At 46.8% G+C, this 27,079-nt stretch overlaps 1 protein-coding gene across 1 annotated transcript in view; it reads left to right on the top strand.

Annotated features, from left to right (window-relative positions):
• The window catches only part of LOC122807832 (RNA-binding protein 5-like), a 1,001,232-nt gene that overhangs the window by 892,544 nt on the left and 81,609 nt on the right, over positions 1–27,079 (top strand). The window contains exon 23 of the mRNA XM_044078931.1: positions 9,807–9,936. Coding sequence (XP_043934866.1) covers positions 9,807–9,936 — 130 coding nt within the window. The remainder of the gene's footprint in view (positions 1–9,806; positions 9,937–27,079) is intronic.

Here is a 27,079-nt window from a genome sequence, read left to right as displayed (position 1 = left end):
TGCTCACCCAGTGAGACAATCGGATTCTACACAGCCAGCTCAAGACTTTAAACCTGGCTGCATGGCAAATTACCTAAACAACCAGCCAACACCTCTATCCAAAGCTGTTATGGATGTCATTCTGGAGGCCAGGAGGCCCAGCACCAGGAAAACCTATTCAAACAAATGGAAAAGATTTTGCGCCTGAAACCAGGCTAAAGGCCAAAATCCACTGGATCCAAACATCCCTCAGATTTTACAATATTTAACTGAGATGTAGCACAAAGGACTTTCCTTTGGATCTATTAAGATCCACGCCTCAGCAATTTCAGCTCATTACAACACGGATCCTCCTTTATTCTCACATCCACTGCTAAGACAGTACCTCAGAGGGGCTAAGAACATAAGACTGCCAAGGAGAGCACCAACACTTACTTGGGATCTCAACTTTGTTCTGGAAAAGCTTACACTGCCACCCTTTGAACCAGCTTTTTCAGCTGATTTAAAATTTCTTTCATGGAAAACTGCCCTGCTACTAGCAATAACCTCAGCTAGAAGAGTCTGAGCTACAGGCACTAATGGCAGTGGAGCCTTTCCTCATTTTTCATCAAGACAGAGTCTCTCTACGAACTAACCCTTCCTTTATGACAAAGGTGGTATCCAGTGTGGTCCTTAACCAAATCATTCATTTGCCCACCTTTTTCCCAAATCCTCAGAACAAAGGAGAAAGACTCCTGCACTCTTTGGACATTCACAGGCAATTACGTTACTACTTGGATAAAACAAAAGCTTTCAGAAAAACTGACCAGCTCTTTGTAGCCTATGCTACAGGATCACAAGGAAAAGCTCTCTCAAAACAGACAATTTCTAAATGGATAGGGCATTGCATACGTCTCTGCTACACGCATCATGGGAAACCGTACCCTGCTAACATTAGGTCCCACTCCACCAGGGCTACAGCTACATCAGCAGCCTTTCTCGGGAGTACCAACTAAGGATATTCTGGAAGCTGCAACTTGGAGTTCAGTGCACACCTTCACCATACACTATTCACTTACCTCTATATTCTAAGACTAGAGCTGGTTTTGCCACTGCAGTTTTGCAGGGCCTACTAGCTTCTTCTAACCCTGTTTAACTCCACCTCCCATCCTTAGCTTTGGGATTCAACCCAAGTGTGATGACTGCAGCAGGGTAACACGATGAACATAGTACAGTTTTGTACCTACCATAAATGTAGATGTTAGAGTGTTCACCCCGCTGCAGTCCAGGTTACCCTCCCTCCATCCCCTCTGTACTAGCTGAACTTATCTATACCACCTCTGTGGTGTATTTGCTTGTGTCTAAAGGTATTGTTTTATTTTTATCTAGCTATATACATATATATATATTTTGCCTACCTATTGGGGGCACCTGACATCTGGGGCAAGAAAAACTGAAGAAAATGGCATCTGATGCCTCTTGTATACCCCTGGCACACTGACGTCTGGGAAGAAGCGACAGCAACCGACGCCAGACAAAGACTTTGGAGTTCAGGCCGACTGCGGAACCGCCTGACGGCAGGATAACCCAAGTGTGATGACTGCAGCAGGGTGAACACTCAAACATCTACATTTATGGTAGGTACAAAACTGTACTTTGTCCTTAGAAGGCATGATTGGCTAAAGGAACAGCCCTTGCCAGACCTTGTCAAATCCAAATTATTGGACGCACCACTGCACAAAGACAACTTATTTGGCACCAAGGCAGAGGAGGTCTTAAAGATGGAAGGAAAAGCTAAATCTATGCAGACAGTTACAGACTTTGTGCAGGTCCAGCCACCGAGGTTCAGTAGGCATTACCCCTCCATGCACTGGTCCTTTCCTGCACCCTCCAGGTCAGCTCATCCCAGACACTGGGGAAGCAGGCCCCCCAGACAGCAGCCCCAGGGAATGTAGAGGTCTAAGTGGAGTTCCTCCTCTTCAAAACCAGGGAGTGCTACGCCACCCCTCATGGTATGAACTCACAGTAGCTTACCCCCTCCCTCTGTCCATCCGCTCTTGCCCCTAGGAGGAAGACTCTCCTTCCACGCAAGCGCCTGGGCCACCATTACCAATGACCACTGGGTCCTCAACATAGTGTCCCAGGGTTACAAATTTTATTTCCATACTCTACCAACCCCAAAAGGGTTCCCAGATCTTCCCCCAAACCAGTGGGCAGAGGCCAAAAAGCAAGCCCTTTCCCTGCTCTGTTTGAGGACAATAGAGGATGTTCCTGCAGAATAGGTAGGCCAAGGTTTCTACTCCAGACTCTTCCTGGTACCCAGAAAAGAGGGCACCTGGCACCCCATCTTCGCTCTATCCATTCTAAACACTTTCCTGATTAATCCAAAATTCTAAATGCTCACCTTCCAGCAACTTCTGCCTATGCTGTCCAAGGATGCTTGGTTAGCCACCCTAGACCTAAAAGCGGCCTAACTACACGTCCCAAACAGGGAATTTTGCAGGCAATATCTACGTTTCAGGGCAGGATCACTGCACTTTCAGTTCTCTGCGCTTACCTTTGGCTTATCCACTGCTCCCAGATTTTTCACAAAATGCCTGGCTCCCGCCATTGCTTTTTGCAGACAGAAATATTCAAATTTACCCATACTTAGACGACTGCCTGATTCAGGCAGACAGGAAAAGCTTCAGAAGCACCCTGACCTTTGTAAAGGACCTACTGTTCTCCCTGGGGTATACTGTCACCGAAAAGAAATCCAAACTAGTACCCACGCAAAAGATTGTATTCCTGGGAGCAAGCCTGGACATGGCATCCCAGATGGCATTTCTTACTCCAGAAAAAACAAACCTACCGGACAACCTATGTCTCTCAACTGGCCACCAGACCCCAGTTATCTGCAAGGATAATCCTGCAAGCTCTGGGGTTCATGGTTTTTTGCATTCTACTCATTGCATATGCCAGACTGCATATGAGGAAACTACAGTGGTACCTAAAAAGCATTTAGTGTCAACATTCACGAGACCTGGAAACTCTACCAGTGGATACCCTGTTTAAGGAAAGATTTTCTTTGGTGGGCAGCAGCATGCTACCACAACAAGGGACTACCCTTCTCACAACCCCACGCCGCCCAGACCCTCACCACAGACACATCAGACTATGCCTGGGCTGCACATCTGGATGGCATGTGCATTTATGGCCAATGGAGCCCAAACCAAATAAATCTGCACATCAACCAAAAAGGGACGTTAGCTGATCAGCAAGCTCTACAGGCTTCAGACCCTACTCTCCCCAGGGCCTCTACTAATCAAAACAGACAACACCACTGTGATGTATATCAACAAGCAAGGAGAGACTCTCTCATACCCTCTGTGCAAGCTCTCCATGACCCTTTGGCACACGGCCTCACCGATGCGTCTACACCTATTAGCACAATTCCTACCAGGCTCTCTAAACTCTCTGGCAGACAACTTGAGCAGAAATCTTCTGGACCCACACAAGTGGCAGCTAGACCAAAGAACCTTCACCCTTGTAACTCAGAAATGGGGCACCCCTGAAGGTCTACCTCTTTGCTTCCCACTCCAACCAACAGCTCAGCAAATTCTGCACCAGGGATCATCGCAGCAAGGCCTGGAAAGTGTATGCTCTATCCTTCTAGTGGGTCAACCTCTCGGTCTATGCATTCCCCCTCTACTGCTCATTACAAGGGTACTACTCAAAGTAAGGGAGGAAAAGCCAAGGATAATCCTGATTGCCCCAGACTGGCCACGCTAGCACTGGTACCCTCTGCTGTGCATCCTGTCACCACTGCCACATTGGCATCTCCCACAGATCCCAACACTCCTGACCCAGTGGAGTGGAGAATTCACGCATCCCCAGTTGCAGATCCTCAGTCTGGCAGCCTGGTTTATTCCTGACCACTGCACAAGCTGCCAATCTAGACAAATAAGTTCTAGATGTTATACATGAGGTCAAACGCCCTAGCACTAGAAAGTCTTATGCTGACAAGTGGAAAAGGTTTGGCACCTGGATCCAGGATAGAGGAGCCAGAACTGCACAGCCCTCCCTACCTCTCATCCTGGATTACCTAGCTGACCTACTACACAAGGGTCTATCCTTCTGTTCTATTAAATGCATGCCTCTGCCATCTCTGTTCATTTCAGCATAGAGCCACCTCTTTTCTCCCACCCTCTCATCAAACAGTTCCTAAGAGGGGCTTACAACTTAAGGCCACCCAGAAGAGCACCTACCCCAGGTTGGGACCTTAACTTTGTTTTGAAAAAGCTCACCCTGCCCCATTTGAACCAGCAGTATCAGCAGAGTTAAAGTTCCTCTCTTGGAAGACAGCCTTGCTTCGGGCCATCACTTCAGCTACAAGAGTATCTGAGCTACAAGCACTTATGGCTGTAGAGCCCTTCATCATTTTCCATGCTGACAGGTTTTCCCTCAGGACCAACCCATGCTTCATGCCTAAAGTGGTGTCCAATGTGGCTGTCAACCAATCCATTTATTTGCCCACCTTTTCCCTAACCCACAAAACAAGGGGAAAAGGATTCTGCATTCTCTAGATGTGCACAAAAAGCTCAGAATCTACCTAGACAGGACTAAATCATGTAGAAAGACTGATCAATTGTTAGTCAGCTTTACTGCAGGAGCAGAGGGCAAGGCCATATCCAAACAAATCATTTCCAAGTGGATCGCACACTGCATCCATTTCTGCTATAAACAGCACGGGAAATCTCCCCCCAAGGGGGTCAGGACACATTCCCACAAGAGCAACCTCCACCTCTGCAGCTTTCCTCAGAAGGGTCCCCACCAGGGACATCCTGGAGACTGCAACATGGACATCTGTTCATACCTTTACCAAACATTACCATCTGCCTATCTTCAAATCCAGGGCAGGCTTTGCCACAGCAGTCTGGCAGGGCATCCTAGGCAGCCCCCAGTCTTCTTGACTGCTTCCACCCTTATCTTCAACTGTGGGAATCAACCCAAATGTGATGACTGTAACAGTGAAACACGAAGAACATAGTACAGTTGTGTACACTTACCATAAATGCAGATGTTTGTGTGTATTTAGTGTTGCAGTCCTGGTTTTCCCTCCCTCCATCCCCCTTGTCGGTCTCTCTCAATTTTTCTTTCTATCCTTGCAAGGATTTTTTGGTATTACTTTCTACTGTAGTGTTCTTCCACCATAACCTAGCTCCCTCTTGGGGGCTCCTGACAGGGCAAGAAAAACTGATGTAATGGTGTAGGCTACCTTAATTTATAACACTGACCTGACATCAATCCTGGGGCAATGGCACCCGATGCAGAAATACTACACTTCTGGTATTCGGGCCGACTTGAGGGCTACCCTGGCAGGGATAACCCAAATGTGATGACTGCAACAGTGAATACACTCATCTACATTTATGGTAAGTGTGCACAACTGTACTTTACTGTTACCCAATGTCCCCTAAGAAGGGTAAATGCCAATGTGGGTGCCAGATACCGCATAAAGATCCGCACAACCGCTGCGTCTTTTGTCTAGGCCGAGAGCACGACCATACCACTTGCTCCATTTGTCAATCCTTTGTGTCTAAGATCCTCCATAGCTGTCTGGCCGCCCTTAGCTTATACTTAGAAAACCAGATGCTCAAAAAACTCAGGATGGATCTCGAATTGACCGCTCCAATGGAACCACCATGGAAAAAGGCCAAGTTTTCCAGGCCTACGTCCTCTGCCTCTCCACCATCAGACGTCCTGCCAGCTTCCGATTTAGGAGGTGAGGGACGTCCGATAGAACAGTCTACTTTGGCTCCCCTGGAGGAAGCAGCTTCGGAAGTAACGGCCACTGAGATAGCCCTGATGTTGGTCTCTATTGAAGTCATGGGGGAACCCGTTATCATTGGACAAACAACTGAGATTCCACTCCCTCAAACCCCTTCCATTCCCAGGCAGAAAGCCGTTTAGCGCAGTGGTTAAGGTGTTTACCTCGCATGCATAAGGTGCAAGGTTTGGTTCTCACCTCTTAAGAGCTCATTGATTAAAAGAGAGTGAATCTTATTTGAAAAAGAAAACAAAGCACCAGACTCCATCTTCCGAAGGAGTTCCAGACTGGCAATCATTTACCAGCTTTTTGATGCAGGCCTTCATGGCTCTTCAGCCCACAGCCTCTTCCCCCTCAATTATTCCAGTGCTTAGTCCTAGGCCTGCTTCTGCCACTTCTCTCCCTTTGCCTACTGCCCAAGAAGGAGATGAACAGGAACCCTACTACTCATCTTCAGATGAATCAATCTCCTATTCCTCACAAATTGCCTCCCCTCTTGAATAATATTCCCCAGATGAGGAATCCATAGAAGGGGACTCCCCACCAGTGGATATCACATTTGGGGAGACTATCACTAAAATGAAAGAATACTTTAAATGGGACACTTCCTAAATGACTGACAAAGGAGATACTTTAAACTTCTCCAAGTGGAATCTCCCTTGCCTTCAGCCATCCTGCGGTCATCCCCACCTGCCTGGATGCTTTCACGTCAGCATCAAAGAACCCACATTCACAACCATTGGCTCCTAAGAAACCTGACAGGTTCTACAAAGTTCCAGATGAACAGAAATTCTTGGTAAAGCCACCGCAGGCAGACCCTGCTGTAATTGCTGTATCCCCAGATAAACAATCTAGACAGATTTCTTCAGCATCTCTTCTGCCTACTGATAAGGATAGCAAAAGCATGGACAAGATAGGAAAGGTTTACACCTCCTCTACCCTGACCTTCAGAGCTATCAACTACCAAACCCACATGATTAAATATGCCTTGCTTCTAGTTAATCAAACCTCTACTCTCTTGCCAGCCACCCCTGACTGCCCCACCAAAACTGAGAGCATCTAAACTGTCCCTGGCTTCCCAAGTAGCCATGCATTCTATTAGATGCAGTTACATAGCAGCAGAGGCCTTGCTGCTTCTGTGTCAGTACTATACAGATATTCTTGGCTACGCCTCCAACCCCTACCAGAGGATTTAGTCTAAAATCCTAGGCGCCCCATTAGACCACAACCTCCTGTTTGGAAAACAGTCTGCAGACTTTTTCAAAAACATCCAGGAAAAAAGTAAATATCTTCAAGACATCAAGCACTTATGTCCCCCATCCCTAAATGCTATAGGAATTATCTGCTTAGACTTAGTCAGGAGGCCCCCTCCTCTGCTGATCCCTTCCTCTTCCAGCCATAGGAGAGGAACCAGGAGACAAACCTCCTCCAGGCCACTTACCCCACAACCCAGTCAGACGGCCTTTTCAAGATAGCAGTGGACCCAACAATGCATGACTGCCTTGCCCACCTCTCCTTGTCAGTCCACCTCTCCCACTGCCTCCCCATTTGGAAAACCATTGCATCAAACCTGTGGGTACTGGCAATCAAACAAAATGGATATTTCCATTCTTAGAAGAAAAAAACCCTTCCAAGGGGCACCCCCCCCCCCCAAGAAGGCATCACCTCATCCCGCATACTGCAAGACCTGAGATTAGGAACCATAGAACCTGTCCCTCCAGGGCAGAAAGGAAAAAGCTTCTACTAAAGTCTTTTTCTGGTCCCCAAAAAAGATGGCCCTTGGAGACCAATGCTAGATTTTTACTTTCTAAAATATTCCTAAGTTCCATCATTCAGAATGCTATCCCTTCAAACTCTTCTTCCATTATTGCCACCCCCGGGCCTCTCTGGCCACTCTAGATCTAAAGAAGCTTATCTCCATATTCCCATAAAACCCTCCAACAGAAAATTCTTGTTTCACTGGACCCTGCTCTCATTTTCAATTTACAGCCTTGCCCTTTAGTTTATCTACTGCACCCAGGTATTTACAAAAATGCCTAGCCCCAGCCATAGCTTTCTGCAGAACCAAAGGTGTTCATATCTATCCTTACCCAAATGACATCCTCATTCTAACAGAAAGAGGACACCCTTCAAAATCATCTGAGGTTCGCCACTTCCCTACTTCAAAGCTTGGGTATTCACCCTCAACCTCCTAAAATCATCCTTGATTTGACAGCAGGACAAAATCTTTCTGGGCTGCAGGATCACAACAGACCTGATGCAGGCCTTCCTCCCTCAGGACAAAGTTCTCTCTCCCTCACTTCCAAAGCCTATCAACAGGTTCATCAGATACCTGCAAGATAATTCTTACAGATCCTGGGACTCCAGGCAGCCACCATCCTGATGCTACCCCTAGCCCAAATGCACATGCAAAAGCAGCAGTGGTGCCTGAAAAATGTGTGGTCACAACACCAACATCCCCTAGACCAACAAATTACCCTCCTGCCCTGCCTCAAAACAGAACTGAAGTGGTGGATCCAACAAATACTTCTGAACCCGTGCCTTCCACTACAACCACCTCCCCAACCCAGCATATGCATACAGATACATTAGACCTAGGGTGGGGGGCTACCATGAAAGGTTTCATGCTACAGGAGGCCTGGAATCCTACCCTTCAAAAGAAACCAATAAATGTCAGGGAAATGACTGCAGTAGTTCTAGCCCTGAAAGCTTTCCTTCCTGTCTTTCAACCAGGCCCCCTTCAGATATTCACAGACAACACCACAGTCAAGTGGTATCTCAACAAACTGGGAGGTACCAAGGCTTACCTTCTATGCCGGATAACATTACAAATTTGGGACCTCGCCTCCTAAGGGCTATGAAGGTCTGCATCAAAGATGAGGTGAAGGACTACCAGTCAAGTAGGCCTTTGCCGGGTGTAGTCAGATGTTTGGTTTTCTGTTTCTTTCTAACTGGGGTACTCTTAGATGTAGGCTTGGAATCGGATGCCTGGCTAAGGATAGCAGTGTCTGGAGGAGGGATCCCGGGCGGAGAACTGGCTGTGTCTGGTTTCCCCCTCAACCTTGCCAGTAGCCAATGTCTGAGTTAAATCTGTGGACATGCTTGTCGTTAACTGCGAAATGGCTTCCTCGAAGGTCGCCTAAGTCGACTGGTCTGTCTGACATCCCTCAACTCCTAAATCGGGAGCTAGCGGGGCGTCCAAAAGCGGAGAGGCAGTGGAAGTGGACCTAGGAATCTTGGCCTTCTACAGAGGCTCAGTCGGGGCTTCCGAAACAGGAGTCATCCTAAGCGCTAATTTTTTAAGTTGTTGGTTTCTATGGTTATGGTAAGATTTTGCACAACACTTTGAGGTAGAACTGGGGTCTAGGGCATTAGGGGTAAGGGGAGGAGCTCAAAGTTGGATACAAGAGTCTGAAAGAAATGCAACCAAGCTGGATCTAAGATCAGGTCTAAGACATTCGTTGAATGAAAATGGGCAACACAGATGTATAGTTATGGTGATATCTTTTTCACAATGAAACTGTCAAAGATGGCTTATAAGGTGAGAGGACCCATCCAGTGACGTTGCTTTCCTTTCTGATTTTATTTGCTCCTCACATCAACCCTTGGGTGGAAAGCCGTTGTGTAGCAGGTGTTTGCCTCTTGGCATTAAGTTTTAGATGACTATAGGAGGTAGCAGAGAGGAACTGGCAAAATATTGTACAGCAATTTAACTCAGAGGGATAAAGCCAATGAATTGCTATTGACCTTTCTGTAGTTCATGATTTGATTAAATTAGTCGTGTTTCACTGTGACTGATCCAGTCATTTAACCTGACAGTGCTTCTGTGGTTGCAGTCGCCTGTGCTCTTCTGTACAGGCCATCTTCACTGTGAGATGACATTGTGATGGATTGCACACAAGAAAATGCCTTTGTGTGCATATAGACACTTTTAACACACTACAGAGCAGTTGCGTGTTTTGATTGTGTTTGCAGTGATGCACAGCAAGATTGCATTGTGATTAAAGATTTGTGTTTTGTGTTACATTATTCTTAATAGCAACTTTGAACAGCCAACAAAAGATGGACTTGACAATAGTAACATCGGGAACAAAATGCTGCAGGCCATGGGATGGAAAGAAGGCTCAGGCCTAGGAAGGAACCAGCAAGGCATTACAGCTCCAATTGAAGTAAGTTAATTATCAACACAAAACATCGAAGTTGATTGTACAGAATACATTTGAAATACCAATTTACTAACTGCTTGATAGATGGTACATAGAGCTGTTGCGGAGCAGGTGTCGTTAGTTTGACGTAAGTAAATGTCGTGCTGCTGAGATTTGGGTCATCTTTTTTTAGTTTGATGTCTGTTGAGTCAACTGATTTAAGATGTGATGCTGTAAGGTACATCAGATGTCGATTGACAACAGAGCTAATACCATTAATATCCGATATCTTGGCCAGAGCTTGACTGCAAGGTGAAGGCCTACTAAGATACAGGCAAACATATTTATATAAAAGAAAGCAAACATATTAACATTTTCCCAAAAACAAACATTACACAGCACACATTTTGTATAATTTTCAATCCAACATTACATAAATTGCTCAATTCCTGCCTTCCCTCCTCCAAAACATTATTTTGCATGCATTGTTCCCACAATTTCCATTTTTTATGCAACTTGCTCCTGTCCTTTTCTAAAGATCCCAATTCATTTTTTTTATTTCTGTTCTAATATTCAGTGCTTCAAATACTGTTGGTTTAGACTCTGATTTCTACTGGGTCTACTCGGATTTCCACTGGGTCTACTCTGATTCACTGAAAGCTCAGTTCACTGAATTTCAAAACACTTGCACCAAATCGCTGAAAGCTGAAATCACTGAAAACGCAATCACATTTCACTGAATGTAAGTACTGTTGGGCAAATAAAACGTATATGCCCTTTCCCCACTGTAGTGCAATCCTGGAGTTGGTATATATAGTTCAGATAGTGTATCCCAGCTCAAAAGATAATTTCCTAATTTCCTTTGTAGCATCCATTTGCTCACCAATTATTTCCAACAGAGAACTCTGTAGGGAATTTTTTAAATCTGCCACTGTATTGCATATATATGTTGTCCTATCTCACCTTCATTCTTACTGGATTGGTTCAGAGCCAATCTTCGGCCGAATACACTAGCTCGAAGTCTTTCACTTGGCTCATGGCTGAATAGCTATCCCATCATGCAGTGGTGTTATTCTTCAGATCTTGTTTGCCGCTTTACGAGTTCGGATGCTCTCTCCTTGAATGTGGCTGTTTGTTTAAAACTTTATATTTTCTTGTTTTTTTGATACAATTGTTGGTGTAGTTCTAGTATTGTAGATAGTTTTTCTCTGCTGTAGTGCTGCGTGCGTTATTTAATGTTGCTACTGTGTTGCTTTGTTGGCCATAGTTTAGTCAGAAGGCCGTTTCTATCCAGTCATATTTTTTCTGTAGAATAATTAAATGTCCTATTCTTATGTTGCAGTATTCTTCTTGTAGGATTTTCCACCTCAGACGACCCGTACGTCGGCTTCTATACAAAAGCTTCAGCTTGGCTGTTGCAGCTGCATGGGACGTCACACGTAGAACCATACACCAGTGTCCTTAAATGTGACATCTGCACACACAGACCTCAGAACTTTTCAGCCGCAGATGACTACATCGTGTGCTTCGCTCCTTCAATGCAAACGTCTAAAAAAGCCAAGTACCCCATTGGGATTCTTTTCTTCTGTCTTGCTAAGCTTGTTGTGTTGTAACTAGCCTTAGCCGATGTCAGCAGAAAAGGGTAAATCCCAATGCGGGCGCCAGATTCCCCATAAAGACTCACACGCCCGATGCGTTCTTTGCTTAGGCCGGGAGCATGACAACAACGCCTGCTCCATTTGCCAATCATTTGTACCTAAGACCCTGCACAGCCATTTGGCCGCCCTTCGTCTTTGGAGAATCAGCGTTTAGCCCTTAGGATGGATCCCACCCTCTGAGGCATCGCCAGAACTTCCACATAAGAAGGCCAAGTTTCCTAGGCCCTCTGCTGCTTCGCTACCGGACGCTCCGCCATCTTCTGATTTAGGAGTGGAGGGGTGCTCAGAAGAAGCGTCTACTTCAGCAGCGACTTTTGTGGAATCTGTTTTGCGGCCGACTGGCACGTCCACGGAGCCAGCCCAGACCCCGACTACAGTCTAGGTCGAGGGGCTAGCAGACTTCGCAGAGCCTCCGACCGGGGTCCTTCCTCTGGAAGCTACTTCTGTTATTTCGGCATCTGACTCCAGGCCTACACCTAAGACCGCTCCATCCAAAAGAAAACAAAAGACCAAACATCTGACCATGACTAAGGAAGGCCTACCTGACTGGCAGTCCTTCACTTCCTCCTTCATGCAGGCCTTTATGGCCCTTAGGCCTTCAGTCTCATCTCCCTCTACTGTACCACTACTAAGCCCTAGACTTGCTTCTGCTTCTTCCCTCCCCCCCTAACCTCTCTGCACAGGGAAGAAGTGCAAGACACTGATTACTTCCCTTCTGAGGAAATCCATCTCTTACACCTCACAAATTGCTTCCCCTCAGGAGTACTACTCCTCAGATGAAGAATCTATTGAGGGGACTCTCCTCCAGATAATTACATTTGGTGAAACTATCACCAGAATGAAAGACTATTTCAAATGGGACACACCTCATATGTCTGAAACTCAGAAAGGGTACTTTGAACTGCTACACGTAGAATCACCCTTACGTTCTGCTATCCCATCTGTCATCCCTGCATACTTGTATGCTTTTACCACTGCCTCTAAGACAGCAGACTCTCGGCTACCTGGCCCTAAATGGCCAGACTGATTTTACATGGTGCCTGATCAAAAATTTGTAGTCAACCCCCCCCCGGTAGACCTAGCTGTGATCGCCACATATCCGGGCAAACTGTCCAGACTCATTCTGTCTGCCTCTCTCTTCCCCACTGACATAGATAGCAAATCTATGGCTAGGATTGGTAAGAAAGTCTACACCTCTTCCACTTTGGCTTTTAGAGCAGTCAACTATCAAACTCATTTGACCAAATTTGCTTTGGACCTAGTCTTTCAGGCTGCCACCTTACTAGCCAGTAGTCCTGACTGCCCCACTAAAGATGACATTTCTTCAAAATTTTCTCCGGCTGCCCAAGTAGCCAGACACACTCTGTCAGATGCAGCTGTGATGCTGCAGAGGCTTCTGCTCGCTCTGCAGCATCAGCTTCTGTTCTCAGGATGTATTCCTGGCTTAGACTAGAACACCTACCAGTGGACTAAGTCTAAGATCTTGGATGCCCCCCTGGAACCCAATCTGCAAATCTGTTCAAGAACCTGCAAGAAAATAGTAAGGAATTACAAAAACATTTATTGGTGTCTCCCATCCCCAAATACTATAGGAACTACTCAGCCAAGACCACTTTTGTCAGACGTAACCCAGCCCCTGCTGGATCTGCCTCTTCCAGGCCTAGGAGAGGAACCAGAAGCCCAACCACCTCCCGGACAGCTGCCCCTCCACATCCCCCAATGCAGCCCATTCAAGACAGAGGAGGCCCAAACAATGCATGACTGCTTTGCCCCCCTACCCCTCTCTGCCCATCTGTCTCACTGCCTGCCCTTTTGGAAAACCATCACCACAGACAGATGGGTCTTGGCAGTCATCCAACAAAAAATACATCCTTTCCTGGAATGAAAGGCCACCCCTAAGAAGCATCCCCCCCCCAAGAAATCAAAGGCATCTTTTGCCACAAGCCGTGACAGACCTTCTGAAATTGGGTACCATAGAACCTGTCCCCCAGGACAGGAAGGAAAAGCCTTCTACTCTCGACTGTTCCTGGTCCCCAAAAAGAACAGACCACGGAGACTTATTCTAGACCTTTCCTTCCTAAATCTATTCTTAGAGGTGCCCACCTTCAGAATGTTGTCGCTCCCAAGCTGCCTCCTCATACCTTCCAAGGCTTTCATGGCCACATTGGACCTAAAAGAGGCTTACTTGCACATTCCCATACTACCCTCCCACAGAAAATATTTACGTTTCTCTGGGCTCTCCTCTCATTTCCAATTTACTGCCTTGCCATTTGGTCTGTCCACTGCCCCTCCCATTGCAGAATATAGGGAATTCAGATTTATCCCTATCTGGACGACATCCTGATCCTCCAAACTGCGAAGAAACCCTTTCTACCCATCTGCTCTTCATGTCCCTTCTACAAAATCCCCTGACCCCAGAGCAAGACAAGATATTTCTTAGTTGCAGAATCAGGACAGACTATTAATGAAGGCTTTCTTACCCCAAGACAGTCAGTTCCCTGACCTCCCATTTCAAAGCCCTGCTGAAGACCCATATAATCACTGCAAGGCAATTCCTAAGGACCCTGGGCCTAATGGCTGCAACCATCCCTATGCTTCCACTTGCCAGGCTGCATATGCAAAAGTTACAATGGTACCTAAAAAGCTTTTGGTCCCAACACCACCATCTCCTGGAACAAGAAATCGCACTTTTACCCTGCCTAAAGGCGGAAGTCCACTGGTGGATTCAACAAGTACAGCTCAATCCCGGCCTTCCCCTTCAGCCCACACTTACAACTCCGGTAAAGCAGGTAGGATGCTGCAGTGGTAGCATTGTCCCGTCACAGCAAGAGATTCTCCAGTTTGATTCTCGGCTGAGGTGCCTTCTGTGCAGAGTCTGCATGTCCTCCCTGTGTTTTTGTGTGGGTTTCCTCCGGGTGCACTGGTTTCCTCCCACGTAACAAAGACCTGCATCTGGAGCATTTCTCCCTGGGCCTCCGCTGAAAATTGGCTCGTTCCAAGTCCGACTTTCCTGGTTAACAAATGTAAAATAAAATAATGTCCAAACATATCAATGTGAGAGAAATGTCAGCAGTCGTCCTGCCCTTGAAAAAATTCACCCCCCTGCTTCTACCAGGTGTGCTAATAGTTAGACAACATCACAGTTATGTGGGTATCTCAACAAATGGGGAGGGACAAGACCATACCCAACATTGCGGATATGGGAGCTAGCCTCTAGCCACAACCTGTCCCTGCAGGCATCCTTTATCCCTTCGCAGAACAACAAACAGGCAGACCTACAGAGCTTGACATCTCCCCACAACACAAATGGATGCTGGACAGGACAGTCTCCCTGGATATAGTCCACCGGTGGGGCACTCCTCAAATAAACCTGTTTGCCTCCCCAGAACAGACAACTGGAGACCTTCTGCACCAAGATTTACTCCCCTGTAGCCTGGAGAGTAGACGCTTTCAGCATCTCTTGGAAGGGGAAATTTATATATGCTTTCCCCCCTTCCCACTGATTCAAAAAGTCCTGAAAATAAGGAGAGACAAACCAAAAATCTTTTTGGTGACTCCCTACTGGCCAAGGCAGCACTGGTTCCCCCTACTTCCCAGTCTAGCCAAGGGCATTCACCACATGTTACCCCACAAGGTGAAACTTCTGACACAACAAAAGGGAATTGTCATCCACCCACACTTGCAGATGCTGTCGCTGACCATGTGGGAGATAAACGTTTATTTCCCTTCAGGCACCATTACTCAAAGGACATGCTTTCAGTCCTGCGGGAGGCCAGGAAACCTACTAGTAGAAAATCCTACCTAACTAAATGGGAACATTTCTCAAAATGGTGTCTGGACAAGGGTAGGGACCCATGCATTGCAGACCACCCCCAGCCCCCCCATCCTAGCTTACATACATCAGCTTGTAAAAGGTGGACTACAATACTCTTCAGTTAAAGTTCATCTCTCTCTGCCATCTCAGCCTGCCTACCTCCAGCTAGCCAGGCTCGATGTTGAGCTTTTCGTAAAAGGGGTCCTACACATTAGGCCTCCAAGAAAACCCATCTGACCACCCTGGGACCTGAGCTTCATCCTAGAAAAACTAACCCAGCACCATTTGAACCTGCTGGGACGGCTACCCTTCAGATGTGCACATAGAAAACAATCCTGCTAGTGGACATAACTACAGCCAGAAGGGTGTCAGAACTACAGGCCTTAATGGCTCCCCCCCCCCTTTGCACTACTTTCCACAAGGACAGGGTAACACTAAGAACAAACACCTCCTTTATGCCTAAGGTGGTCAAGGATTTCTCATTAAACCAGTCTATTCACCTGCCCACTTTCTTCCCCTCTTCCACCAGTGAAGGGGAAAGGATAATTCACTCCCTGGATGTACACAGACAGTTGAGATATTACCTGGACAAAACAAAGTCCATTAGGAAATCCACTCATCTCTTTATTTCGTGCCACCCCAGGGCCATGGGCAATGCAGTCTCCAAACAAACCATCTCCTGCTGGATAAGAAAAGCCATTTCCTTCTCTTGCTCTCACCATGGCAAAAAAACTTCTACTAGGAGGTAAAGCTCACTCCACCAGAACAGTGGCAGCCTCCAAAGCCTTCCTCAAAGGTCTGGACACTGCTTCCATTATGGAAGCAGCTACATGGTCCACCATACACACCTTCACCAAACACTACAAACTAGACAGTGTCTCCAGAGTACGAGCAGGATTTGCCAGAGCAATCCTACAGGGATTCCTAGAATCAGCCTCTTTTGCCACCCTTCCTTCCAACTAAGCTGTGATTACTCTCCCACATCAAGACTATTGCAACATAGGAATAGAAGAACATAGAATAGTTGTGTAAAATCTTACCTTAACCATAGATGTTCTTCTCTTCAATGTTGCAGTATTCCTTCCCTCCCTCCAAAAAAACCCTTTTTCTTTTATCCAGTACAGCATACCCTTTGCCTCCTGGTACCCTATACTCTGCACCGAGAACCTATGAAAACTACATAATGACCCAATGGCCCTATACCTGACCTCACTGGCATCCACTCCTGGTGGGCCTTATACTACTCCTGCTGGGCTTTAAAGTTCTGAGGTCTGTGCTTTAAGGACCCTGGTTTATAGCCCTGTATGTTACGTCCCACGCAGCTGCAGCAGCCAAACTGAAGCTTTTGTATAGGAGGCGATGTACGGGTTTCCTGAGGCAGAAAATCCCACACAACAAAAATACTGCAACATGGAAGAGGACATCTATGGTTATGGCAAGAATTTTACACAACTATTCTTTATTGTGTGTATTCCCATGTCTGTAATTAGCTTGCTTTTGTTAAAGACCCAAGTACCCGCTTTAAGTTAGAGGGTTTGTCTGTTGTGTCCCCTTTTTGTAGCTCTGCTAGGTCCGTTTAAGTTAGGGCCTAGTTCCCATTTAACTTTGAGGGCAGAGCTATTTTTTTTCTTTTCTCTTCAATAGATGTGCTGTGCTTTATTATAATGTGTTATTAGGATACGTAAATTTTGAGTGTATTAGTTTTTCTATAGAAGTGTAGCTAGTGCTTACCTTTTTTTTTTTTCCAGTATTGGTAGTAGTTTCCTTCTCATGATGTCTAAGGAAAGCAGAGATAAGGAACCTAAGCCATCAGGCTTCAAAAAGTGTCAGAAATGTTCACCAAAAATGTAATTTACTGATGGGCATAATATTTCTATTTATTGTTTGGGGCCCATGTACCTCCAAGAGGCATGTACTTTGTCACACACACAGCTCCTATGTCTTACAGGACTGAAGGAACAAGTTACTTCTCAAAGGACTCCTGAAACCTCCTTTTGAGGAAGCTTTACACAGAGTACCTCTTCTAAAAGGAAGTCCCCTTCCTCAAAGGTGACAAGCCTACAAAAAGACCATCTTCCTCTTCCACTCATTTGGAGCCACAGAAAAACTCGCCAAAACTTCAGTAACATCTATCTCTTCGGCTCCACAGCCCTCGGAACCGAGAGATCATTGAAGTAGACAAATCAGATTCTTTGGCTCTATGGCCTTCGGAGCCGGTCCACTGAACTAGTACCGGTCTCCCCTACCTTGAGATCTCGTTCACCAACCCTCTCCTCCAGGTCTTCTAGGAGCTTGTCTGTTGATCATGATGTGGACAGGGTGGTGCACAGACTTTTGAAGTCGTTGGCACTGGCTAAATTGTCTTCGGCTTCAACCCAGCCATTTTCAGAGCCATCCACGACTTATTCCTCCTCTGAGCCAAGCTGGATCTTTGGAGCCAGAATGCCAGATACCACTTGCTGTAGACTCTTCAGTTCCAATACCCCTCCAGGAGATTTCGGAACAGATTCCTGCTCAAACACTCCAGATGCTGTCCTGGGTGTCTAGGAACCAAAGTTCTCCAGCCGGGTCCGTGGGGGGTGGGGGGGGCACTCTGACCTGAGTTTTTTCGGTCTGAGCTGAGCTCTCTTCCTACATCAGCCTCGGAGCCAGTGAGAATCTGCTTTCGAGCTGATTGTGCTGTCCCCATCTTCAGCTCTACACAAGGATCCTGGTAATGTTCTTTGTGTTTCACTCTTGCAGTCATCACATTTGGGTTATCTGCCTGCAGGTAGCCCTCAGTCGGCCTGAATACCAGAGTTTTGGGATTTCTGCATCGGATGCTGTCACTTTTTCCATGACGTCATGTCGTCAGGGGTATAAAACATGCAGCCGACGCCATTACACCAGCTTTTCTTGCCGTGCAGTGTCTGAAGCAGAAGCAGTTCATAAGTGCCGGTCAGCCTCTTCCTGAAATTTTCGATGTTATGTAGTCCAATCTCGCCTACATTCTTACCCGTGGGTTCGGACCCGAACCTCTGCTCCGACTCTGCCGTACTCTAGCTCGAAGTCTTCAGTTGGCTCGTGGCTAAGAGGTATCCCATGCTGCACTGCTCGCTTTCCCCAGATCTTGTTTGCCGCTCGTACAGCTCAGACGTGGTCTTGCTCTTGGCCGTGGCCAAGTATAACATTCTTCTACTTTTTAGTAGTTTGTTGCTCCAAAAGCTATTTTCATAGCTAGTCTCTGTTTTTTGATAAACTGTTTGTGTAGCCTATTTGGCTTTTTGTCTTGGTATCCCGTTTGCGTTTCTTCCCTTCTTATGGGCTAGTCTCGTTTCAGTTAGAGGACTTGGTCCTAGTTGTGTGTGTCCCAGTTTCCCTTTGTGTGCTTGTTACGGTGTTGCCCTGTCCCTTTGGGCTAGGGCCGTTTAACTTAGTCCTCCCTTGTTTTGTTTGTCAGGGCCGTTTGTTAGAGGTCCTTTCTTTCCTGTGGTGTTTATTCTATGACCATTTAATTTAGAGGCATAGTTCCCGCATGCTTGGGGGCTATCCACCTCCAAGAATCCTGTATGTTCTGTCATGCCTTTAGCCCACGCACTCTTCAAGAGAGGAAGAACAAACGGATTCTGAAGGGATTACTGAAACTCTCCTTCGAAGAAGATTTGGAGAGGGCTTCCAGTTCCTAAGTCCTCTCCCTCTAAAGCAGACAAGACCTCTAAATCAAAAAACACTATCCGGCTCTGTCAGTTTTAGCAGAGCCGCCAGAGAAAGTTGCCAAGTTACTTCAGCTTCCTCGGCTCCATTGGTTTGGGGGCCGAAGGAGAGGGTGAATTGACTGTCAACATTGGCTCCCAGTCTCTCGGGGCTGATGACTGAAATGCTTGTTCAGAGCTGGTCTCCAGTTTCTAGACTGGTTTCGCCTTCTCGTAAGTCTCCTTCTGTAGGGAGGTCCAGATCTCCGACCTTATCCTGTAGGTCCTCCAGGACTCTCCCGGACAATTATGTGGATAGTGGTACAGAGATTGCTCCAATCACCGGTCTTGGCCAAATTGTTTTTGGCTCCAGCCTAATCGGCCCCGGAGCATGTCACCCATCCATCCTCGTATGTTCCTCTTCCAAGCCTTTCTCGGCCTTCGGAGCCAGAGTTGTCTGTTCCGTCTGATGCCTTTGCATCTGCTCCAGTAGCCCAGCTTGGCGCATCTGTTCTGATCTCTGCTCCGATCCCGTCGGCGGCGTCCAGGGCTCATAGTTCCTCTGTCTGGCCCGAGGGAGAGGTCTTGGGTCTATCTTCGGCTCCGAGCCTCCCGCTCTGTGCTTCAGCTCGGGTGAGCTTGGGCCCTGCCTTGGTTTTGGACCTTATCCCTTCAGCTCCGAGGGCTTCCAAGGTTGGTTGTTCTTCGGAGCCGGGGGGTCAGCTTTCGAGGTAATGCGGAGCATGCTGGCCAGGTCCTCAGCTGCGTCTGGCACCGACACTCTACCCCCTCCAGCACCAGTATCTGTTTCTTATCACCCTCTGTCCTTGGACAGCTGAGACACAAGACCTCAGGATACCTCCATGAGTGGTCCTCAACTTTGAGGTCTCCCCAGAGTGTTTGCCTGAGGAGCCCTCCAGAAAAAGTGTGTGCAAGAGGAAGCACATCGACTCCCAGGATGAGTCTGTCACTTCGGACACCTACCTTGAGGAGTCAGAGGGGTTCCCCAAGTCGTCCTCTGAAGATATCTCTTTCTCAGATATCCTGGGGATCTTGAAACAGAGGCGCGACTGGCCCTCCAAATCTCCCTCTGAGAAGTCGGTGTTCCTGAAGGCCTTTGGGTCTCAACCCTCCGCCTCTTGGGGATCTCCCCCATTCAGTGAACTCCGGGATGTTGTTTGTCGAAGGGTGTAGGAAACCCCTGACACTGTGGAACCAGTCCCCAGAAGACCCAACAAGTTTCTGTCCGCCCCCGCTGACAAGGAATTTCTCACAAAGGGCATTCCAGTAGATGCCATGGTGTTGGCAACGGCCACCAAGAAGGAACTAGCTGAGACTTCATCTACTGTCCATCCCCCTAACAAGGAGTCAAGGACCATGGACCAGTATGGGAAGCGTATGTTTTCTTTAGTGGCCTTTACTCTACGGTCGCTGAACTATTTGTCACATTTTACACGGCTCCAAAGAGATCTCCTAAAAGAGCTTGGAGAGTCTCTGCAGGGTAACGTTTCTGACTCAGTGGCTCAGAGGGTCATTGCCCAGATGTCTACCCTAAATTTCATTACTAGCTCCTCCATGAGGCTGATCTCGCATGCAGCCGACTGAGAGAGTAGGGCAGCAAGTTCTGGAGTCTCTCTTAGGAGGCACTCCTGGATGCGCCTGTGTAATTTTGCGGAGACCTTCAAATCTGCATTCACCAACGCCCCATTTGACGGTTCATCGTTCAGAACCAAGGTGAAAGATACTCTCACTAGGTGCGAGCAGGAAGGAAAAACCCTGTCTGCTGTGGGAGTCCGTTTTTCCATGCCTTCTAGACCTTTAACCAAGGGCCAGAAGGGTGGGAAAATGTGGTTCAGAAAGCCGCAGAGTTTTTTTTCAAGACTCACATGGTGATTCCCCCTCCAGAGGCAGGGGAAGGGGTGGTAACTCAGGTAGACGCCACCCTAGAGGCAGAGGAGGCCTGTATAACCAGGGGGACCACAATTCCTTTCGCGGTTCCTCCTACCAACGCTCCTGATGGGAGGCCCGACTGCGCTTTTCCAGAGTCAGTCGGGGGTCGCATTTCACTATACCCAGAAGCCTGGCAAGGCATCACCCAGGACGAGTGGGTATTAAAGATAATTTCTGGAGGATATCATATTACCTTCTCTTCTCATCCCCCGCCAACCAAGAGAATCCCAGATGCTCCACCCAGTCAAAGGGATTCCACAGCTTCAGAAGTTCAAAAGCTGCTAGCAAAAGGAGCCATCCAGCATGTCCCCTCAGACCAGCTCAGATTAGGGACTTACTCAAGATTATTTTTGGTGCCGAAAAGAACAGGGGATCTGAGACCCATCTTGGATCTCGGCCACTTGAACCTCCATGTAAAAAAGTCCAAGTTCCGAATGGTCACTTTACAGTCTATTCTCTCATTGTTGGGGAAGGAAGTATGGATGTGCTCCATTGACCTCAAGGATGCTTACTACCATATAAAGATGGACAGGGCATCCAGAAGTCATTTACGCTTCCGGCTGGGAGCCAGTCATTTTCAGTTTTGAGCCCTGCCCTTTGGTCTCACCACAGCCCCCAGGGTGTTCACCAAATGTATGGCAGTGGTGACGGCTCACTTGAGACATCAGGGATTCCAAGTGTTTCCAAAAAATCTGCTTTATTGCCCTCGCAGCGTGTCACCTTTGTAGGCGCCGAGTTAGACACCGTGCTCCTGAGGGCTTTCTTACCACAAGAAAGAATTCAAGATATTCGTGTTTCACTGTTGCCGTCGTTACAATTGTGTTATCCTGCTGGCAGGCTACCCGCAGTCGGTACGAGTTCCAAAGTCTAGGTCCGGCGTCGGTTGCTGTTGCCTCTTCCCTGACGTCAGTGCACCAGGGGTATAAAAGATGCAGCCCACGCCATTTTCTTCAGTCTTTCTTGCCGCGCGGTGCCCGAAGCAAAAGCAGTTCGCAAGTGCCGGTCGGCCGACTACTGAGGTTTTCAAATTCGAATTTCAGATCAGAAGTCTTCATTAAAGCTAAGTACCCCGTTGGGGAAACTTTTTTTTCTTGCTCCAGGCCAATGTCAGAAAAAGTTAATAATTGTATTTCTTGTGGGAAGCACATACCTCCTAAGGATTTTCATTCTTACTGTATTCCTTGCCTAGGCCCTGACCACGACATTGCTAGTTGTCGGTTTTGTGCTAGATTTAACCAATGCACTATTAAGCATCGGTACTATTTTGCATTTCATTACTTTGGCAGAAGATTCAATTATATAATGCCGTCGGAACAGCCGACTACCGGAGTTTATAAAAAGCGCAAAGAAAAGGACAGGCATCCAAGGTCCAAAACCAACGACGAAGCTTCCGTTAGGCCTGTCGCCGGTTCTCAGTGAGGCTCTTTCACAGCCGCTGATGCCCGCTACCTCAGAGCCATAGGCCGCATCCGACTCCCATGTGGCGCCAGCTAGGCTGCTGGAAACTCAAGGTATTGGACACTCGGAAACTATTCCCTCAGATGGGTCCGGAGCCGCTGAGCAGGCATCTGCTTCTGAGGATCTTTTCAGGCCTACACAGTTGTATGTAAAGCCAACTTCAGCTTCAAAGGCAAAGACTGAAGCAGCTCTAAAGACCAAGAAACAAGTACAGCATTCTCCTGAACAGGCCTCCATGCCTAAAAAAACAGATGCTTAAAATGGCCGAAGACCTGATTACTTTGATCAGGGGTTCCCATCCCCCTCCTGATAAGAGGCCTAGGCAAGAGATAGAATATGAATCTTCAGATCAGGTTTCCATTTCCTCGGATTCCTCTTCTGAACAGGAATATTCCCTTTCTCCATTTGAGGATTCTGATGCTGAAGAATCTATCCCTTCAGCCTCTCCTCCTGAGGATTATTCTTTTGGGGAGACCCTTCATACTATGAGGGAGCATTTCCATTGAGAGAGCCAAGATTACTCAGAATCCAAGAAAAGGCTCAGAGACTTCCTTTTATTACCTCAGCACAGGCCCCTTGCTATTCCTCCTGTTTTAGACATTGTAGATGTATTTTCAGAGTCCGGTCTGTTTCCTGACTCTTTACCCACCAGCTCCTGTTAAGCCAGACAGATACTACAAGGTTCCTGATTCACATAAATTTCTCTACAAAAACCCTGCTGCTGACCCAGAAACTATTCCTCAGGGTCCCAAGGGGGTCAAGGCTTCCACTGCAAAAAAAAACTATCCCCTGTGATAGGGATTCAAGGGCCCTGGACAGATGGGGGGAAAAGATTTATACTTCTGCTACCTTGGCTGTAAGAGCTTTAAATTGTCAGTTTCATATGCTTAAATATCAGCAATGTCTTGTGTCACTGCTTAAACAGAAAATGTTGACAAATTCAGAATGTGCAGAAAACCAAGAAATGCAGGATTTGTTGCATGCAGCTGAACAAGTGGTAAAGCATACTTTGCAATGTGGTTTTGATTGTCTAGAGGCCTCCTGCAGGGCCGCAGTTACAGATTCTGTCATTAGGAGGCATGCTTGGTTAAAAGAACAGAATCTGCCCGATCATGTTAAAGCAAAACTATTAGATGCTCCATTACAACATACCTTGTTTGGTGTTAAAGCAGAAGAGGTGTTGAAGAAAATGGAGGACAAAGCTAAATCTATGCTAACAGTGAAGGATTTCTTACAGGTACAGCCTCCCAGATTTAGCAGGAACTGGCCTACAAAGAAGTGGTCCTTTTCAGTGTCAGGCCACAAAGAGGCAGATACAGACGCCCCAGAGGCAGATCACAGCCCCAAGGCTCATACAGGCCAAAACAATGGGGTGCTTCTACCTCCAAAAGCGGAGAGGAAAAATCACAGCATTACATGAAACGGTCTCAATGACTTCCCCTGCCAGCACCAAGCACTTATCTTCTGGCAGCTCCTTTGGGGGGAAAACTAGCACTTTTTTCACAAAATTGGCACATGATCACCCAGGACAAATGGGTCTTAAATATCGTATCTCAAGGCTACAGGTTCCACTTTCACACCCTGCCAAGGCCAAACGGTATGCCAGACCTGCCACTCATATGGGCAGAGGCACAAAAACAAGTTTCATCCCTCATGGACATGAGAGCTATTCAGCAAGTACCACAACAAGAGCAGGGACAAGGATTTTACTCAAGGCTATTCTTGGTACCCAGAAAGGACAAAGCCTGGAGACCAGTACTGGACCTGTCTATCCTAAACACATTCCTGGATATTCCAAAATTCAAAATGTTGACTCTGCAGCAGCTTCTGCCCATGCTGGGCAAGAATGCTTGGCTTGTACCTCAGATTTATAGCTGGCTCAATGCACTACCAATTCTCTGCACTGCCGTTTGGCTTATCTACTGCGCCCAGGGTCTTCACAAAATGCCTGGCACCAGTAATTGCATTTTGCAGACAAAAGAGGAATACAAATATATCCTTACTTGGACGACTGCCTTATTCAAGCAGAGAACAAGGACATCCTACTACAGCATCTGGCGTTTGTAAAAAGATTACGAACAGGTCTAGGGTACACAGTAAACGAAAATAAATCAAAGCTCGTACCCTCTCAAGAGATAATATTCCTGGGTGCAAGCTTAAATACAGCTGCCCAGATGGCTTGTCTTACGCCAGACAAACACAGACAACTGACTACTTATTTCAAAATGTTGGCAACAAAGACCCATTTATCTGCAAGAAAAATTCTGCAGGCTTTGGGCTTCATGGCATCCTGCATACTGCTAATTCCATATGCAAGACTGTGTATGAGGAAACTTCATTGGTATCTGAAAAGTGTTTGGACTCAACATTGCCACAGCCTGGAAACAATTACCCTCATTCCCTGCCTGCAACAGGAGTTTCGATGGGCAAAAGCCCGTCACCTCAACACGGGACAGCCATTCACCTTACCCACAGCCAGGCAGACATTGACAACAGATGCATCAGATTATGCTTGGGGGGCCCATATGGCAGGAAGATGTATTTAGGGCACTCGGTCCGCAATTCAAATGCATCTACATATCAATCAAAAAGAGATGCTAGCTGTTCAGAATGCCCTGACAGCCTTCAAGGATCAACTTCATCCAGGACAATTACTGATAAAGACGGACAATACTACAGTCATGTGGTACATAAGCAGGGGGGGCACGCATTCCTACTCCCTCTGTAGACTAGCCATGAACTTGTGGGACACAGCACTGACTTACTAAGTACATATTCATGCACAATTCCTGCCAGGAAGGATAAATACTCTGGCAGACGAACTAAGCAGAAACCTAATGGATTTCCACGAGTGGAAATTGGATCCACAAGTCTTCAGCATAAGGAACTGGGGATGCCCGGACATAGACCTATTTGCCTCCCCTCACAACTGCCAACTACAGAGATTCTGCACAAGGACTTGTCACAAGCAAGCATGGAAAGTGGATGCTCTATCTTTCAGCTGGAAAAACCTAGCAGTTTATGCCTTTCCTCCCTAAGGTATTCCTCAAGGTTAGACAAGAGAAGCCAAAAATGATACTGATTGCCCCAGACTGGCCCCGCCAGCACTGGTACCCAATCCTAAATTGCTTGTCTCAATGCCCAGCTTGGACATTACCTCAAATTCCTCACTTATTGACCCAACAAGACAGTCAGATACTGCACAGCCAACTCGGGACCTTAAACCTGGCACAATTGGCGGATAATGTAGCCATTCAAGACGCACCTCTCTCTAAAGCAGTGATGGATGTTATTTTATGCAGAAAAATGGAATAGATTCTGTGCTTGGAACCAGACACAAGGTATTGACACGACTGCTCCAAATATTCCTCAGATTTTGCAATACTTAACTGAGATGCTTTCTTTTCATCAATTAAAATTCATACCTCTGCCATCTCAGCTCATTACAGTACAGAACCACCCATTTTTTTCTCATCCATTACTAAGGTAGTACCTCAGAGGGGCCAAAAACATAACACTTCCAAGGAGAGCACCAATACCTGCTTGGGACCTCAACTATGTCTTGGAAAAACTCACACTGCCTCCGTTTGAGCCAGCCTCTGCAGCTGATATAAAATTTTTATCCTGGAAAACAGCTCCGCTCCTAGCAATAACGTCTGCTAGACGAATCTCCGAGTTACAGGCACTCATGGCTGTGGAACCTTTTATCATTTTCCATTCTGACAGGGTTTCTCTAAGGACAAACCCTACATTTATGCCTAAGGTAGTGTCCAGTGTGGCCCTTAACCAAACAATTCATTTGCCTACCTTTTACCCAAACCCACAGAGTAAGGGTGAGAGACTTCTGCATTCGTTGGACATTCACATGCAGCTACACTTCTACTTGGACGGAACCAAAGCATGTTAAGTTGTCTATCTCGCCTTCATTCTTGCTGGATGGGTTCGGAGCCGACCTCGGCTCCGACTCGGCCACTCTAAAAGCTCGAGAGTTGGTTCCACCGGCTCGAGGCTCCCCCTATATCCCACAATGCTAGGCGTGAGTTACCGCAGATCTCGTTTGCCGCTACAGCGATCGAGGTGTTGTATTTCTACCGGCTCAGGTCAGTGGTTTAATCAGTCGATTTAAACTAGTTTAAATCCCCTTTTATTTAGCTAAATTGTTCATATTTCCCTTAGTTTAGCGTACTTCATCCCTTTTCTTCCTTGTTTCAAATTTTTTTCCCTCAAGAACTTAAAAGTTCTTCCTTTAGGCCTTCGGGCCCTTCTATCCCTAGTGGAGTGTTTGTGTTGTGTTAGGGATATATCCTTTACTTAAGCTAACTAAACAGTTTAATTACTATAATTTAGTTAACTTCCTTTGTAGTGTAATCAGTGTGTGTGTGTGTCTTTTGTGTGTGGTTACACTTAGGTCCTTGATAATGTCCAAGGATTCAAAGGTCTCAGGCTTCAAGAAGTGTGATTCATGCTGTCAGAAAATGTCTCTGACAGACGGTCACACTTCTTGTGTTTACTGCCTGGGACCTTTGCACCTGCAGGACTCTTGTGCTGTATGCCATGGCTTCAGCCCCAGAGTCCTGCAGGAAAGAAAAAATAAACTTATCTTGAGAGGTTTACTT

This window comes from Protopterus annectens, chromosome 7.part1 (assembly GCF_019279795.1).
Source record: "Protopterus annectens isolate FY-2018-M chromosome 7.part1, PAN1.0, whole genome shotgun sequence".
Lineage (NCBI taxonomy): Eukaryota > Metazoa > Chordata > Ceratodontiformes > Protopteridae > Protopterus > Protopterus annectens.
This window is presented reverse-complemented; position numbering and strand designations above follow the sequence as displayed.